Source organism: Macaca thibetana, chromosome 8, assembly GCF_024542745.1.
Source record: "Macaca thibetana thibetana isolate TM-01 chromosome 8, ASM2454274v1, whole genome shotgun sequence".
Classification (NCBI taxonomy): Eukaryota; Metazoa; Chordata; class Mammalia; order Primates; family Cercopithecidae; genus Macaca; species Macaca thibetana.
The window spans coordinates 21,149,456-21,168,329 of record NC_065585.1 but is presented as its reverse complement, the minus strand read 5'-3'; the positions used below and the strand labels follow the sequence as shown (position 1 = coordinate 21,168,329).

General features: G+C 43.9%; 1 protein-coding gene across 1 annotated transcript in view; it reads left to right on the top strand.

Moving 5' to 3' along the window:
• The window catches only part of FER1L6 (fer-1 like family member 6), a 286,778-nt gene that overhangs the window by 105,779 nt on the left and 162,125 nt on the right, over positions 1-18,874 (top strand). Inside the window, exons 2-3 of the mRNA XM_050801779.1 lie at positions 11,369-11,451; positions 18,738-18,858. Of these exons, the coding sequence (XP_050657736.1) occupies positions 11,376-11,451; positions 18,738-18,858 (197 nt within the window). The 5' untranslated portion in view covers positions 11,369-11,375. The remainder of the gene's footprint in view (positions 1-11,368; positions 11,452-18,737; positions 18,859-18,874) is intronic.

Genomic DNA, 18,874 nt, shown 5'->3' with positions numbered 1-18,874 from the left:
GAGACATTCATAGTAGGTTGAGTTGGTTTTTAAATTTAATTAACATGTGTAGGATGTAACACTTCAGTGTTTACAAACAGTATGTTGTCTCTATTATCTCATTTGATATCCTTGATCGTCCTGTAAGAGAGACATAACTCATCCTCCATTTTACAAATGAAGAAACTGAGGCACAGCGAGGTTAAGGATTTACTCAAGGTTGCATAATTAGCATGTGGCTAAACTGATTCTCAAAGCCAGGGCGTTCAGTCTGAAAATCTATTCTTTTTAAAAATTAAATCTTGAAGCATAACATATAAACATAAAAAGCCATACTCACAAATCCTAAGTGTATGAATTGAAAATTTTTACAAAGCAAATATAGTAAATAATCTCCAAATCAAACTGGGGAAGTTTGACCTCTTTCTAACATTGCAGTTTCCAATCTACAAGCATAGAATATTCATTCATTCATCTTATTATGTAATTTCCAGAGTATAGGTCTTATTTGTATTTCTTAGACTTATTCCTGAGTTTTTGAATTTTGATGCTATTATAAAATCTTTTATTTCCAATTTTGATTTATAATTCTTTGTTTTTGGTATAAAAGGTACAATTGACTTTTTTTATCATTATACTTTAAGTTCTAGGGTACATATGTGCAACGTGCAGGTTTGTTGCATATGTATACATGTGCCATGTTGGTGTGCTGCACCCATTAACTCGTCATTTACATTAGGTATATCTCCTAATGTTATCCCTCCCCCCTCCCCCCACCCCATGACAGGCCCCGGTGTGTGATGTTCCCCTTCCTGTGTCCAAGTGTTCTCATCGTTCAATTCCCACACAGAGAGTGAGAACATGCAGTGTTTGGATTTTGTCCTTGCGATAGCTTGCTGAGAATGATGGTTTCCAGCTTCATCCATGTCCCTACAAAGGACATTAACTCATCTTTTTTTATGGCTGCATAGTATTCCATGGTGTATATGTGCCACATTTTCTTAATCCAGTCTATCATTGATGGACATTTGGGTTGGTTCCAAGTCTTTGCTATTGTGAATTGTGCCACAACAAACATATGTGTGCATGTGTCTTTATAGCAGCATGATTTATAATCCTTTGGGTATATACCCAGTAATGGAATGGCTGGATCAAATGGTATTTCTAGTTCTAGATCCTTGAGGAATCACCACACTGTCTTCCACAATGGTTGAACTAGTTTACAGTCCCACCAACAGTGTAAAAGTGTTCCTATTTCTCCACATCCTCTCCAGCACCTGTTGTTTCCTGACTTTTTAATGATTGCCATTCTAACTGGTGTGAGATGGTATCTCATTGTGGTTTTGATTTCTTTTCTCTGATGGCCAGTGATGATGAGCATTTTTTCATGTGTCTGTTGGCTACATAAATGTCTTTTGAGAGTGTCTGTTCATATCCTTCTTTTTGATGGGGTTGTTTTTTTCTCGTAAATTTGTTTGAGTTCTTTGTAGATTCTGGATATTAGCCCTTTGTCAGATGAGTAGATTGCACAAATTTTCTCCCATTCTGTAGGTTGCCTGTTCACTCTGATGGTAGTTTCCTTCTTTTGCTGCGCAGAAGCTCTTTAGTTTAATTAGATCCCATTTGTCAATTTTGGCTTTTGTTGCCATTGCTTTTGGTGTTTTAGATACGAAGTCCTTGCCCATGCCTATGTCCTGAATGGCATTGCCCAGGTTTTCTTCTAGGGTTTTTATGGTTTTAGGTCTAACATTTAAGTCTTTAATCCATCTTGAATTAATTTTTCAAGGAAGGGATCCAGTTTCAGCTTTCTACCTAGGGCTAGCCAGTTTTCCCAGCACCATGTATTAAACAAGGAATCCTTTCCCCATTTCTTGTTTTTGTCAGGTTTGTCAAAGATCAGTTGGCTGTAGATGTGTGGTATTATTTCTGAAGGTTCTGTTCTGTTCCATTGGTCTATATCTCTGTTTTGGTACCAGTACCATGCTCTTTTGGTTACTGTAGCCTTGTAGTATAGTTTGAAGTCAGGTAGCGTGATCCTTCCAGCTTTTGTCTTTTGACTTAGGATTGTCTTGTCAATGCGGGCTCTTTTTTGGTTCCACATGAACTTTAAAGCAGTTTTTTCCAATTCTGTGAAGGAAGTCATTGGTAGCTTGATGGGGATGGCATTGAATCTATAAATTACCTTGGGCAGTATGGTCATTTTCACGATATTGATTCTTCCTATCCATGAGCATGGTATGTTCTTCCATTTGTTTTGTGTCCTCTTTTATTTCGTTGAGCAGTGGTTTGTAGTTCTCCTTGAAGAGGTCCTTTACATCCCTTGTAAGTTGGATCCTCGGTATTTTATTCTCTTTGAAGCAATTATGAATGGGAGTTCACTCATGATTTGGTTCTCTGTTTGTCTATTATTGGTGTATAGGAATGCTTGTGATTTTTGCACATTTATTTTGTATCCTGAGACTTTGCTGAAGTTGCTTATCAGCTTAAGGAGATTTTGGGCTGAGACAATGGGGTTTTCTAAATATACAATCATGTCATCTGCAAACAGGGACAATCTGACTTCCTCTTTTCCGAATTGAATATCCTTTATTTCTTTCTCCTGCCTGATGGCCCTGGCCAGAACTTCCAACACTGTGTTGAATAGGAGTGGTGAGAGAGGGCATCCCTGTGTTGTGCCAGTTTTCAAAGGGAATGCTTCCAGTTTTTGCCCATTCAGTATGATATTGGCTGTGGGTTTGCCATAAATAGCTCTTATTATTTTGAGATATGTCCCATTAATACCCATTAATATTGAGAGTTTTTAGCATGAAAGGCTGTTGAATTTTGTCGAAGGCCTTTTCTGCATCTATTGAGATAATCATGTGGTTTTTGTCTTTGGTTCTGTTCATATGCTGGATTACATTTATTGATTTGTGTATGTTGAACCAGCCTTGCATCCCAGGGATGAAGCCCACTTGATCATGGTGGATAAGCTTTTTGATGTGCTGCTGGATTCAGTTTGCCAGTATTTTATTGAGGATTTTTGCATTGATGTTCATCAGGGATATTGGTCTAAAATTCTCTTTTTTTGTTGTTGTGTCTCTGCCAGGCTTTGGTATCAGGATGATGTTGGCCTCATAAAATGAGTTAGGGAGGATTCCCTCTTTTTCTATCCATTGGAATAGTTTCAGAAGGAATGGTACCAGCTCCTCCTTGTACCTCTGGTAGAATTCAGCTGTGAATCTGCCTGGTCCTGGACTTTTTTGGTTGGTAGGCTAGTAATTATTGCCTCAATTTCAGAGCCTATTATTGGTCTCTTCAGGGATTCAACTTCTTCCTGGTTTAGTCTTGGGAGGGTGTATGTGTCCAGGAATTTACACATTTCTTCTAGATTTTCTAGTTTATTTGCGTAGAGGTGTTTGTAGTATTCTCTGATGGTAGTTTGTATTTCTGTGGGGTTGGTGGTGATATCCCCTTTATCATTTTTTATTGTGTCTATTTGATCCTTCTCTCTTTTCTTCTTTATTAGTCTTGCTAGCAGTCTATCAATTTTGTTGATCTTTTCAAAAAACCAGCTCCTAGATTCATTGATTTTTTGGAGGGTGTTTTATGTCTCTATCTCCTTCAGTTCTGCTCTGATCTTAGTTATTTCTTGCCTTCTGCTAGCTTTTGAATGTGTTTGCTCTTGCTTCTCTAGTTCTTTTAATTGTGATGTTAGAGTGTCAATTTTAGATCTTTGCAGCTTTCTCTTGTGGGCATTTAGTGCTATAAATTTCCCTCTACACACTGCTTTAAATGTGTCCCAGAGATTCCAGGTATCCTGCTAAATTCAGTTACTAATTCAACTAGACAGACACTATTGAGTTGGTCAGGGCCTCCAGTGCAATGTTAAATAGAAGGGAAGTAGCAGGCATCCTGTCTCCTTTTTTTTTTTTTTAATATCAGAGGACAATTTACATTGTGTACTGATATGATATGATATGATATTTTATTATATTGGTATGATACTGACTCAAGGACTTTTGTAAATATTGTTTGTGAGATTCAGAAAATTCTCTGTTCTTCTGATTTGCAAAGATGGCTGTGGAATAGAGAGTAGGTTTCAGGAGGGAGAGAACAGAAGCAGAACAGAAGCAGAACAGAACAGTGAAGTTTGAACTAGCACCAGGAGCCTTGTGGACACAGAGGAGGGAATGCATGGGAGAGATGTCCTGAGTTCCTCCATTTCCCCAGTCATCCTTGATCATTGCTCATCTCAGGAAAGCTTCAAAAGAAAAAAGAACACTGAAAGTTGTCAGGATTCTCCTTCTCTGCACTACTAAGTATTGTTCTTGAAGATATTAATAGATATTTAATGATAAAGTTGTGGTGCTCAAATCCATTTGGAAAAGTCTGAATACAACAGCACCCTCTTGGAGAGTCACAGTGTACAAGGCTCTGACAATCCTGCAGCAAAGGTAGTAGTTTAATTTAGTTTAACATAGTACCCATTCTCCTATTTTTAATGTCCACAGCATCAAAAAAAAAAAAAAAAATGAGGTTCAGAGGAATTTCATAGATCCTCTCTTAGTAAGTTTAGGAAGTTTAATGATTCCCATTTGTAATAAAATCTGTTATTAGTCAGTGTATTGGTGTTCCTGAGGTTATAACCATACCCTTTTCTTTACCCTAGACATTCAAAACCAATTGAGAAAGAAACCCAGACATCCACTAAGGATCAAAATATTACCTCAATTGCTGGTGAAGCTCAATTTGAGGAAGCTGCTTGGACTAGAGTCCAGATTGATTTTCGAATACTTCCCTCTGAATCAGATGGACTTGCCCACTCAGCTGCAGGGAGGAGAAGCCCTGCTCAGTGGTTATTTCCACTTGCACAGCAGAGCAGAAAGTAGAATACAAATGTTCTGTGGACAGGTAGACCCAAAGGAAGAAAGACCATATGGGAATAAGAGCTTTGGACCTTAACCCTTCCCAAGTGAGGAATGTAAACCTAATGCCAAATTCTAATAATTCCACCAAAAGATAATCAAGCAATATATGGGAGGAAGAAGGTTTGGGGAGTGAAGAAAAAGCAGAAAGCCTAAAAAAGATGGGAGTTTGAAGATTCATTTATGCTGGGACAAAGGGAGAAAGATCTGCTTATTCCAAGTGCTGAGAAGTGGTCTGTAGTCTATTTTTGGCTTAAAGGTTGATTTCTTGATGTTTAGGAGAGTGAAGAGTAGGGCTTTAATTCACCTGGATATAAAGAAGATGGAATAGGAAAGACGAACCATTTTGTTAGGGGCCCAGGCAAGAGGAAGTTTTAGGCTGCAGTGGGGGCATCTAGTAGTCCTATCTGTACTGCATTGTTGACTTGCCAATATTTGTTTTTCTATTTTCCTCGCACTTTAAACAGCCCCATCATGTGTGATGTGCTGATGCTTAGCTGTAGAGGGCGAGGAGCAGGAGAAGATGGAGGCCAGTGACCCCAGGCTGAAAAAGATCCCCCAACTCTTGGAGGATTCTTTCTATCGTGGGCATTGTTGGCATGCCCCAGCGTGGGCAGGAAGCATGCAAGAAGAAGGCCTCCATTTTCCTGGGGCAGTCCTACAGCCTTGCTCTCTTGCCATTTTGCCCTCGAACACTTAGCAAATTTCTCTGAAGGGCTACGAGAGGCTGGCTTAACGGGGATGGGCTTTACACAGTGGGGCTCTGAATTATTCCTGAGTCATTCTTGGTTCAGAGAAGCCACAGGAAGAGAAATTAATTAGCATCCTTGGAGGTGTATTTCCTAGACGCAGCTGACTCTTGCAGGTGAAATATTAAGATTCTCGATCACTGTTGAGTTGTGATATTTGAAGCTGATTATAGTGGTTGAGGAGACTATAATGTGCAAAATGAGGGGCTAACACAGAAACATCCACCTACTATCACAACGAGATAAAAGGATTTCAAAACACATTAGGCAAGAATGAACTGCTTCCAGTGAGACTGGGAGCCAGGGCCCATCCATTCAGGCCATTAGCCTTGCTTGAGACATTTTTGATCCAGAAGAGGATTGTTGTTTTTCTCCTGAACCTGAGCATTCTGTTCCTCCAAGGCTGAGCTAATCCTGTGTATAAGTAGAGAAGGTAGCCAATTTTGTGGGCTAATTGCAGGGGTTGAGGTTGAGTGGAAAGGAAGTGGAGGTGGATTGTAAAGTGCAGTGTACCCAAATGTATCTACTAAAGATTCTGAATTTAATACATTTAATCATTCCTTTTGATTAAGAATTTCTTTTAAATTTCCTTTAGGTTTCTCTTTGAGAGGATAGCTCATCGGTACTGTCTACTTAACCACAAGGGTTTGGAAACCTGTTGCACATTAGAATCACCAGGGGAGCTTAAAAACCACTGAGCCTTGGTCCCATCACTGACCAGTGAAATCATACTCTTGGGGATGGGATCTGGTCAAGTGTGGGGCAGTTTTAGAAAGCTACCCACATATGGATTAGATGTGTAGCCAAAGTTGGGGTATCATTGCCTTAACGAACTAGAACATTGAATAAGTAAGTTTTGATAAGAAGATCATGGAAAGAGAGACTTACAGAGGCATGGCAAGGCAGGGTGTCACATGGTTTTATATTTTAACAATTTCTATTGAATTCTGCAACACAGCTGCTTCTATGTGTAGTGGTTTGCCGTTAATGAATATATCCCAGTCTTAGAAAGATTAGGACCCAATTAGAGCATCCTCAAGAAGGTATTTCCCAGCAGGCTACTGGGACTTTACCCAAAGGCTCTTTAGATAACCTTTGAATGGTGGAAAAATTTTGTGATTTTGTTTTGTTTTTAAGATAGACCTCATTATATACAAATTTATTCTTTGGATGAAAAGAACTCATCAAATACATAGATATAGTTTTTAGTTTGTAATGATTTCGCATAAATAAATTCTCAGCTGAAGTCCCCCCCACCCCCCGCCCCATACTGGGTATTATGGTTTTGGGTTTGGAAGGTGAGGTGCACGGGTAACCTGCATCCTGAGTCCTCTTAGGTGGAGAAGAGAGCAGCATGGGCCAGTACTGGGCATGCTGTTGACACAAGTAACTTAGTGTTTGGCCATTTGGCCTGAGCTGCCTCCATTCTGCAGTGAAGGTGGAGAAGGTGATTGCAGAAGGGGAATCTGGTGACACAAGTGGGAGAACACATGGCAACTCTGGCTGCAAGCAATTTTCTAATCCTGGCTCTGCCGAGCCACGGACATGACATTAAATTAGCTATGTGTAGAGCTTTTACTAGTTCAGCATGAGGGATCAATAAAGTCATATGTGTAACATCCCAGTGAGAAAAAGCAGAACTAACCTTATGGCCACTTCCTGAACAAGAGGAACGAAGAGGAGCCTGGAGCTCAGAGAGGTCCCAGGGCCAGCTCCAGTGACATAGTTAGAAAATGGCCTGCACGAGACCCACACTCAAGCAGTCCAGTCCCCCTTTCTTATGCCAGGCTGGCTGCCTCCCTGCAGTGCAGGCCCTATGGTTAAACACTGAGTGATGCCACCTGAACGTGCTGAGTAAATCTAACACATACCTCATTTAATACTCTTATTGTTTGGATACAGATATCGGAGTCGCAGTAGCTTTCACCCTGAGGAGACCAGGTTGGTATGGGGGTTCCTGTGTACCTCTTGCCTTTTCTTGGGGATGACGCTGGGAAGATATTATGATCCTAAACCAGAAAGCCCTATACTTTTTGTGAAGTGGGAGGGTTCTCATGCTGGAATTCTCTACAGAGTAGAGGAGGTCAGGGATGTGGTGGCAGCTGCCTAGTGACTTACCAGGTAAGTCTTCCTGATTTGATGGTTGATCCCAATACATTGTCTGGAAACCCCTGAAAGCCCCTCCTTTGTCAGAAAGCATCATAATATCATCTTCCTCATGGTATGCTGTGGAGATCCTAGGAGACAATGTGTGTAAAATGATGTTCCTGGCACATAGCGAGTGCTTTATACAGGTGTAAAAATATTTTAAACTCGGAGGCCCAGGTAGGCGGATCACAAGGTCAGGAGATTGAGACCATCCTGGCTAACACAGTGAAACCCCGTCTCTACTAAAAATACAAAAAATTAGCCGGGTGTGGCGGTGTGTGCCTGTAGTCCCAGCTACTCAGGAGACTGAGGCAGGAGCATGGTGTAAACCTGGGAGGCGGAGCTTGCAGTGAGCTGAGGTCACGCCACTGCACTCCACCCTGGGCGACAGAGCGAGACTCTGTCTCAAAAAACAAAAACAAAACAAAACAAAAGTTCAAACTCACATTTCCTTGTTATCAATATTGTGACACTTTGTAGCATACTTTACACTTGACAAACATTGTTTTCTATTTTAATATCACCCTGTGAATTGGGTAAGAAATGTCCTTGTGTCACATGGGAAGAAATATGCATCTGAGTTAAGTATCCAACCCCAAATTCTAGAGCTAACAATGAATTCAGGCAGGTGCCCGAGTTGAGCCCTGTGTAACGGGTTCATTTTCTACCGCCTGATCTGCCAGTGGCAGATCGTTCTGGGCTGGTGAGCCATGCCTCCTCTTACTGCTTGACGACACGAGGCTGTGGAGAAGAAATCAATTTTCATTAAGAAACCTTTTCATGCTGGGAGTCATGCTGGGTGTGCCCTTGATGACTGACTCACAGTTTCAGGCAAACAACCTTGTGTGTTTGTGATACTAACATCAGCCCACCCAAGAGGGCCACGCTGGTTGTAAATCCTTTGGGCATTCCTGGAAGTTTATTTGACTTACTCTTCAGGAGGCCTGAGCTGTGCCTAGACCACTGCTTCTCAACACTGGGTCTGCCCTAGAGTAACTAAAAATCTCTGAAGTTGGTTTGAGACATCAGTACTTTTGTAAACTTCCTTAGGTGACTCCAATGGGCAGCAGGGTCCAGAGCTCTCGGTTTCAGAAGGGCAGGGGTGCCTGTCTTTATGAGGTGGGTCATCTCTTCCTTTTCCCCGGCCCATGACAGCATCTTCAGCCATGCCCCAGTGCCTCAGGCACTGGCTTCCCTACAGGAGAACTCAGAAGGCTGAGGCCACCCATGACGAGGATGTCAGCTCCCGAAAGGAACCTTATGTCTCCTTGGCAGATACTGTCTTTTATTATTAGCAACTCCCTATTTGTGGATGGAAGTCATTTAGCTGCTTCAAGCAGCCTCCAGAGCCCATTGGCCAGGTTCCCAGGAACGTGAGATTCTGCATCTTTGAACTGCTCATGGCAGGGGGCACCTGGGGACCACAAATGCCAACTCAGGGTTGGGAAGGTACTGGCTTTAGGTCCCTGGCTTGGGAAGCATCCCTTGAAAACAGAATCGTGAAAACTGTTATTGGAAGTCGTCCTTCTGTATGTTCTCCAGAGATTGCTGGGAGACATAGGATGATGTTCTCATCAGAGGATGATGGCAAATCAAAGGGGAAAATGCTACCTCCAACAAGGGCACTTATTTAGCACTTTCTATATCCCAGATGCTGTCTTAGGTGCTTTGCTACGTTACCTCATTTTATTCTCACAACAATCCTATAGAGCAGTTATTTCCATTATACACAGGAGGAAACTGAGGCGCAGGCAGGTACTGGTCTTACCCAAGGAGTTCGGGGTCCTGTCCACATCTGGGAGCTTTCAGAGTCCATTCTTTCCATCCTAATGTATCTCATGGTCTCAAAGGACCCCTGAATTCCCCTAGGCCAGTCCCCCCTTCTGATGCTTGTCTTCCCTACAACATCATTTAACAGTGGTGTTCAGACCTCTGCTTGCACACCTCCAGTAATGGGAACCTCATTTCCTCCCAAAGCAGTTCACTCCACTGTTCAGACAGCACTGATGTGGGGGCTCCTTAATTCCTTATCTGAATTAAAGCAGGACATACATAGAATAAGTGAGCAAATCAGTGAATAGAATAAGTGAAAGAGTTGAGTGAACATCTATCTCCTAGTGCCTTCCACTCACTGGTCTTAATCTTACCCTTAGGACAATAAGAATAATTAAGGTTTATTGAGCAGATAGTATGTTCCAGGTACTGTGCTAAATGCTTTCCATTTATTATCTCATTTCACACCTGAGGACTCTGAAGGTTAGAGAGACTAAGTGACTTGTTGAAAGTTGCAGAGATAGTGCTGGGATTAGAATCTAGGCAGTCCGACTGTGGAGGCTGATCTTAACTACTGCACTCCACACATCCTAAGTCCTAAACATACAAGCAAAATGGGAGACTGTGATTGTTCCACTGCCTTTCACGTTCCAGGCCCACAGATGTTCACTGAATGGGGTTTGAGCCTTTGCTGCCATCTCCTCCCTTTGCCTCCAAATGTTCACTTCCTTGTTCCTTCCTCTCCTCTTTCCAAGGCTGGCCAGTCTGCCTGCGTCAAGGCCAGGACTTTTCCTCCAGCCCAGTTTCATCCGTCTGTGTCCCAGAGCCCTGTTCTCAGCAGTCCCCTAGCTCAGAAAGGGGTTCTGTGGGAGGCTGGCAGAGCATTAGGAATGCTCTTATCTGTCAGAGACCATGGACTGGGGAGCTTCCTGTGATGAGAAGGAGGCTTACAGGCATGGTGGCGGGCCCCTGTAATCCCAGATACTTGGGAGGCTGAGGCAGGAGGATTGCTTGGACCCGGGAGGTAGAGGTTGCAGTGAGCTGAGATTGCACCACTGTGCTCCAGCCTGGGCAACAGAGCAAGACTCCATCTGGGGGCAGGTGGAGGGTGGGGAGAAAGGCTTAGAAATGGCTTCCTGCTCATGGCTAATGATGATAATAGCAGGGGACATTTTGGGCATGTGCCATGTGTCAGCTGAGCTGTGCACTTGTGGTGGGACCTCAGCAAGTTCCAGGCCTTCTTGACCTTGGTCTCGAGAGCCCAGGTCTGGTAACAGTGTTCACTCTGCTGAAGGGAGCAGACAGGCTGCGGTTGCCCAGTGGTTAGACCCTGGACTTTAAAATCGGGCAGGCCTGGGATCCAGTGGTAGCTCTGTTGTTCAGAACTGTGTGACCTTAGAAACATTGCCTGGCCTCTCTGGGCCTTGGCTCCTCATCTGCAAGATGGGCAGGAGAGGTTTGCTGTGGTGATTAAACAATGTGACTGCTTTTTTATGCCTAGCAGAGTGCCTGGTGAGCCAGGAGAAACAGAAATGTCAGCTAGTGCTATTAGTATTCAGTTTGCCTCACCTACATGCAATTCCAGGTGGACCTCACGATTCCAATTTGGGGGGGGATTTTTGTGGTTTCTGCAAAAGGAGAGCTCCCTGGAGAGCTTGTTGGGTGCCCCTGACACTTGTCTTTTGCCCCCATCCTGGGTGGATGAGGAGGCTGATGGCCTTCATGAAGCTCGGTGTGTTTGTGTGTCTACCTTCTCCTAACACGCCTGAATGACTCAGTTTTTATTATTGTTTCTTTTTTTTCTTCTTTCAGAAAGGGGATGTTTGGGCTGAAGCTGAAGAAGAAGAGAAATAAGGCAGAGAAGGGGTTAATCCTAGCCAACAAGGCTGCGAAAGGTGAGGCTGGGGGTGGGGCGCTGACCACTGGGGCCTGTGAGTGTCACAGAGCGGACCCCTGCTTGGCTGAAAATGCATTTCCCTCTCAATGGGAGTGAGGGGGAGTGTGAGTGTGCCGCCCCCTGACCCTTTAGGTCTTGCCAGTCCCAGGTGTGGGCCCAAGATAACCCCCAAGGCCCTTGGTCATCTGGGCCAAACAGGTGAGTGGGGATGGAAGGGGTCCCCGTGAGAAAGCAGCAGCAGGGTTCAAACTCTGTTTCTGTTCTTATTTGTCCTGTGACCTAGGATGGGTGGCTCTGAGTCTCAGCTTCTCCTTTGTCTAATGTCATGATGTGGGTTGCTGGGCTGATCTCACACAGCTGTGGGGAGGATCAAGCAGGAATTTGAAAATAAGAGGATCGCAGCTACTGTGGGGGAGGCTTCACACACATCATCTCATTGAATCCTTCCACTGATTCCCAGTAGGTATTGTCACCTCGGTTTTACAAATGAGTTTACAGTGATGCAGAGAGAGTAAATAACGTGTGGAAGAGACGCTGCAGCATTTGCAAGGCCCCGTGAAAAATAAAAATGCACAGCGGTTGTTAAGGAGTTATTAAAAGTGTCAAGATGGTGACAGCAGAGCTTAAGCCAAGTGCAATGAGGTTCTTCTGAGCTTGGGGTCCTGTATGGCTGCACAGACCACATATCCATGAAGCCGGCCGGCCCTGAGCATGGGAGGTACACAGCCAGGAAGCAACAGCGTTGGGATGTAAATCCAGGCTATCTCACTTTCTGCTCTTAGAATGGGCTACTTCCTTCTCCAACAGGGCAAAGTCTTGAGTTTATAGCATGAACTGCATCCGTAGAGGCCAGGCCCAGCATTGGGTAGATCTTCAGTGTTTGTTGAATCAAATTGGATCAATGGTTTCCAAGTGGACAGATGGGGTGGTCCTCTGGAGACTTCTCCTGCTGCATAGCCTTGATTAAAAACCAGCTCAAGGCTAGTTTTCTGGACCATTCCTAAATCAAAATTGTACCGTGGGTCTCGTTAATTCACCCCTCTTGTCTCCTGGGGGGCCTGCTGCACTGCCACCTACTGCAGATGTCCTGTAGCCATATGTTGTAACAACTTCACTCCTTGCCCTCAGGTAGAACCTATCCTTATGGTAGAAAAGTATGGAAACTCATTTACACACAGGTATTGATAATGATTAAGAGCCTTGGATTGATAATGAGGGACATTGCATTTTCAGTGGGGACAAGGCTTAAGGCTTAAAAGTTCCTGTTGATTCAGTGAAACTGTACCAGGGAGTGTGTGGAAAAGACTTTGGGGTTATTCCTGGTGTCTTTGAAACTATAACACTGTGGTAGGCCTTGTGACACAAGGTCGAATCAGGCATAGTCCTTTCCCTCTAGGACCTTATGAAAACTAGTATTTATGACACATTTAATAGGTCTCTGCTGCTTTTTCTTCACATATATCGTTCATGACTCTGAAAAGTAGATTCTGTTGCCCCCATTTGATAACAGAGGTTCAGAGAAGGCAAGTGGTTTGCCCCAAGTCACACAGCTAGTAAGTGGAGAAGCTGGCTCCTGATCCCAGGTGAGTCTTACATCAGAGCCTGGGTTTCCTACCCCACGGGCGGCCACCAGTTAAGAGCCCTCCCTGAGAAGCTACCTGATACCTAGGGCAGTTGACCACAGGCATTTCAGAGGAGGAGTTTGCTCCTGTGGCTCATTCTAGAGTCTGCAGCCCACAAAGCAAACAGCGCAGGGAGGAACCCGGCCCTTCCTAGAAAGCAAACAGCATCCATCCTGCTGTCCACAGGCCAGCCCTGTGGGAGACTGAAGAAACAAAGCCCACAGAACAGAGACTTTGGTCTTGCCTTCTTGACCTGGCCTGGAAAGTTATGGCTTTTTGGGGTGAAATGTTTGGAAACTTTCTAAGTCTCTTGCTTTTTTTATCTGTGTATTTTGAGGCATCATAGTTACATCTTAAATTCTTAAAATTCTCTTTACCCTACCCTAACCTAGCCATTAGTTACACAACAAATAGTTATTGGGTACCTCTCACAATCATCCATTTGCTCATTTATTCAAAATGTATTAGTGGAATGTCTAAGTGTCAGCCCTGGGCTAAATTCTAGGAATCTAATGGCAAAGACTGGATGGTCCGAGGGGAGGACAGCTCTGTGCAGGACTTTTCTATTTGCCCCTCTGGCTCTATTCTCCACCCTTAGCCAGCTGCTCTCTGTCCTCTATGGGGGCATGGACCAGGTCTGTTACCCTCTGCCTTTGGGCTGGCTGTGGCCAATGGGGTGCCCCAGCAGGAGGTGTGGGAGGGAGGAGCATGAGTCAGGCTCCAGGTGACCCTGTCCCTCACCTACAGGAGGGTCACTGCTTCTCACAGGGAGGCTGACCCCACCAGACTTCCTTTCCTTCGGGGTTCCGGTAACTGCTCGCTCTCTCTGCTAATTTTGCGGGGTGCCTAGGAGTGGCAACAGCTTGGCTGTTGCGAGCCCCAGATGATGACAAGACCCTTTGTGGTATTCCTACACAAACATCTTTGTAAAATGTCCTCAAATCATCTTACTCTGATTATACCATCTGTTACCTATTGGGACTGTGGCTGAGGTAACTAATGGCATTGTAAGTTGAGAAAAGTGCTATTGAAAAAAAAAAACCCCAAAACAGACAGTGGGCTGCTGGGGAGTCTCTCAGTGCAGGCAGAGAAGAATTCTCCGGGGAGGTAACATTTAAGCTACAACTTCAAGGATGAGAGGGAGCCCACTGGGCGATGGGCAGGGAGGAGAGCAGTGCAGGGGGAGGGGATGCCTGTGAAAAATTCCAAGCAGCAGAGAGCTTGTGAGGTTAGATGGAACTGAAAGGGGGCCTTGTGGATACAGCGCATGAAGTGGGTGAGAGGGCCACGTGGGCAGGAAGCATGGGCAGAACCAGATGGGGCAGGTCTCTAATTGCAGATTGTGTATGGACTTCAGATTTATTCTAACTGCAATGGAAAACCATTAAGGGGTTTTAAAAAAAGTGACACAGTCTGTTTTCTATAAGGTCATCCTGGATGCTCCATGGTGAGAGACTGAAGAGAACAAAGTAGTAACTCAATAAATTAGTGAATGAATGCTGTAGAAGAAGCTTTAGCTGACTGCCTTTCTACCTCGAGGTCTGTCTCACCCTCCAGAATGTACAGAATGTATGCCCCTAGAGGGAGGTGTACGTGATTTGCTAATTCCTGCATCCTCAGCATCTAACCTAGCACCTTTTCTTGCATATATAAGGTGTCTTTGAATGTTCACTGGAAACTTGAAACTTGACAGCAAGGCCCAGCCTGAAGGCCCTTGCAGTCAAGGAGGGGAGCAGGTATTTTGTCTTGCTCCTTCAGGGAGCACAGCCAGGCACTGGCATTCCTTCTGTCAGCTCTGTAGTGTTGGGCTTGTCTTTATTTCCTGAGTGAAAGGGTAATAAAAGCAGACTTCCATGCATGCAGAGATCCTCTCTGTAGCTACTGAGCACCTACAAGGCCTGGTCTATGTGCATGAGCTCCCTGGACATGGCTGTGTTTCTTCGGATGCAGTACTGTTGTGTGTGGTTTGCTGTTTACAATCAGAGAACCAACATGCATCAAACCTGGAAGGTACTTTAGAAAGTATTAAATGGATGGGTTTGAAAGGTGAGTCCCCTGGATCCCTGGGATTCTGAACCATGGCTTCAGGAGTGTCTGAAGGTGGTGGCTGTGACAGTCTGCAGGAAGCCCCTGTCCGCATTCCATTCCATGGAACATAAAACAGTGTGATATAAACAGGCTTGTGTTATATACTGAAGTTCCATATCAAGTTACATTTATAAAAGGATTCTGTTGCTTTAACAAATTTTAAAACCACTTTTCTTGCCCATTTCTTTTGTTTTATGGGCAAGGAAAAAAAATGCCAAGAAATTCTGGGTGACTTGTTCAAGTCATGCAACTGGGAATCCATAGACTTGAATGTCTACCATAGACCCTGTATAAACCTAAGGGCTTCATACAGATTGTTTAATCTTCCTGACAAACCTGTGGGGGTAAATGATGTTAACCTTGCCTTGTTTTACAAATGAGGAAAACGGGGCTGAGAGAAGTAACTCCTTCAAATCATAGAACTAGAAAGTGGAAGGACTGGAATTTGAACCCAAATCTTTTGGATTCAGGTCTTTGAACCACATCATGCAGAGTCTCTCGGTTTATTAGGAAGGCTCAGCCACTCTCGTTTTTGCCTAAAGTCTGGTTGAGAAGCGGTTCTCAGGCTTTACTGTACATCTAGGATCACCTGGGGAATTTCAACAATCTCAAGCAACATTCCAGATGAATTAAATTAGAATCTAGGGTGGAGAGGAAAAGATTCTAAGGAATATGTTTATTATCTGTTCATTTAAGTTTCCTAATGCGTGTGTACTGTTTCCTAGGGCTTCCTAGGAAACTGATCCTTCCTAGACTAGTGTGTCACAAGCTACCACTAACTCAGTAACTTAGAAGAAGACAGATGTGTTCTCTCAGTTATGGAGGCCAGATGCTGGAAATCAGTATCACTGGGCCAAAATCACAGGCCTCACTCCTTCCAGAGAATCTGTTGGTTGCCAATTCTAGCTTCTGGTTGTGGCAGCATTGCTGTGGCATGGAGCAATCTCTGCCTCCATGGTCACATTGCCCCCCATTTTTTTTTCTTTTGGCTATGCAAAATCTCCCTTAAGGATACAGGTGACTGCAATTAGGGTTCACCTGGATCACTTCATCTCAAAACTCTTAATGTAATCACATCAGCAAAGACCTTTTTTCTGAATAAGGTAACATTTACAGGCTTCAGAGAGTAGGACTGGCCATCTTTTCCGAATATCACACATTGCTACTCAAAATTGACCTGCAGACGGCAGGAATAACCTTGTCTGGCATCTAGCTGTTAGAAATGCAGAGTTTATCTGGGCATGGTAGCTCATGCCTGTGATCCCAGCACTTTGGGAAGCTAAGGTGGGAGATTTCCTTGCACCCAGGAGTTTGAGACAGCCTGTGCAACATAGAGAGACCCCCTCGTCTCTACAAAAAAATGTTAACAAGACAAAATTCACTGGGTGTGATGGGGTGTGCCTGTAGTCCCAGCTACTCAGGAGGCTGAGGCGGGAGGGTCCTTGAGCCTAATAATTCAAAACTGCAGTGAGCTGAGATTTTGCCACTGCATTCCAGCTCCAGCCTGGGAGACAGAGTAAGACCCTGTCTCCAAAAAAATTAAAATAAAAAGAAACGTAGAATCTTGGGCCCCACCCAGACCTACTGAATCAGAATCTGCATTTTAGCAGCTTCCTAGATGATGCTCATGCACATCAGATTTTGCTAATGAGGCTCAGAGAATAGATGATGCATCTGAAGTTCCACTGCGGCAAGGCCATGACTTGAAACATGTCTTTTGTTAACTTAAACCATACAATTTATAAATTTAGAAAGTAGACTTTATATTTTTTATGAAGGGTTACGGCCTGCCAGGTGCCCATGTTGATGGTCTGGGAAGTATAGCCTCCCACAGAGCGCAGAGACAGACACTTCAAGAAACGGAAGAGTAAGACAGGAATTCAAACTGAAAGGGCTGGCCAGATATAAATATTTACAGGTTACAGGAGGAGCTATGAATATTCATGAAGGTGGTCTTGATGCATGTGTACTAAACACATGTGCATGTTATATATGACCAATATTTACCTTGGAGTGGAGACTTAATATTTAAATGTATTAGAATTAGGCCCTATATGTAAAAAGATCTTTTTAAGAAACAAAAGCACTCAAGTGTGCAGACTCTTTAAACAGCCAGAACCAGTCTATGGTCTGTGGGTTTTTGTTTTGTTTTGTTCTTCGAGACAGAGTCTCGGAGTCTCCCTCTGTCTCCCTAGACTGGAGGGCAGTGGCGCAATGTGGGCCCACTGCAACCTCCACCTACCAGGTTCAAGCGATTCTTTTGCCTCAGCCTCCTGAGTAGCTGGGACTACAGGCACACACCACCACGCCCAGCTAATTTTTGTATTTTTAGTAGAGATGGGGTTTCACCATGTTGGCCAGGATGGTCTCGATCTCTTGACCTCATGATCTGCCTGCCTCGGCCTTCCAAAGTGCTGGGATTACAGCGTGAGCCACTGCGCCCGGCCTGTCTGTGATCTTTTCATCAGGAGAAGGTCACTGAAGTCAGTCTCTTGTCTAATTAAAGCTGTAGTTATAGCTTCTGGAACAGGGGCTGGGAGTCAGTTATTCAGTGTCTGTCAGTGGTGGGCAAGCAGTAAATTGTTTATTGCTTATCTTGAGGCTGGTGCTTGTGCAGCTGCTAGAGAAAAAGAAAAACCTGTGGCAGTTAGAACATAGGTTTTTTTTTTTGTTTTTTTTTTAAGTGTAGGCGTGCATGACTTAACCTTTGCCTGTCATGACTTTAGGTCCTGTTTGTAATTTGGTATCTTATTGCCACAAAGAGTCCATTTTGTCAGTCTTATGATCTCTATTTCAACATTAATGCTGGTCGGTTGTTGTGTCTAAACCACAAAAAGGAAGTATAATGAAGTATGCCTGACCTCCTGTCTCATCATTGCCAAAACTCAGAGTTTTTGTTTTGCGTTTTTTTCTTTTTCTTTTTTTTTTTTTTTGTTTCTGTTTTTTGAGATGGAGTTTCGCTCTTTTGCCCAGGCTAGAGTGAAGTGGTGTGATCTCAGCTCACTGTAACATTCACCCCTCTGGGTTTAAGCGATTCTCCTCCCTTAGCCTCCCAAGTAGCTAGAATTACAGCGTCCGCCACCATGCCTGGCTAATTTTTGTATTTTTAGTAGAGATGGGGTTTCACCATGTTGGCCAGGCTGGTCTTGAACTCTTGTCCTTAGGTGATCCACTTGCCTCAGCTTCCCAAAGTGCTGGGATTACAGGCGTGAGCCACCACACCTGGCCAAAAACTCAGTTTTTAAGATTTTTCTGGGGTCCCCTTGGGTCGGGGGGGGTTCTTAGGATTTTATTTTCAGTTTACACTTTAGATTCATAATCTGATTTTTCTTTTCACAATCCCATCCACATAAATCTGTTCTTTTTTGGAAACAGAAGATGCATAAGTTTTAGAAAAATGAAGGATGTATCTGGCATTTCTGCCAAAAAGATGTTAAGTTTTATGCTGGTAGAGTCTGCCTTCTAGTCTCCTTGTACTACTTATGGTGCCTGCCACCGGCTGGCATAAGATAGAGGCTCGATTGCCACCATGTGTCAATTTCACAGGATTTTCTTCCTTTGTTTTCTTCTACAGATAGTCAAGGTGACACTGAAGCGCCACAGGAGGAGCCTTCTCACCAGGAAGGACCAAGAGGAGATTTGGTCCATGATGATGCTTCTCTCTTTCCTGTCTCCTCAGCTCCTCCAAAGAGAAGGTACAGTATGGATGCA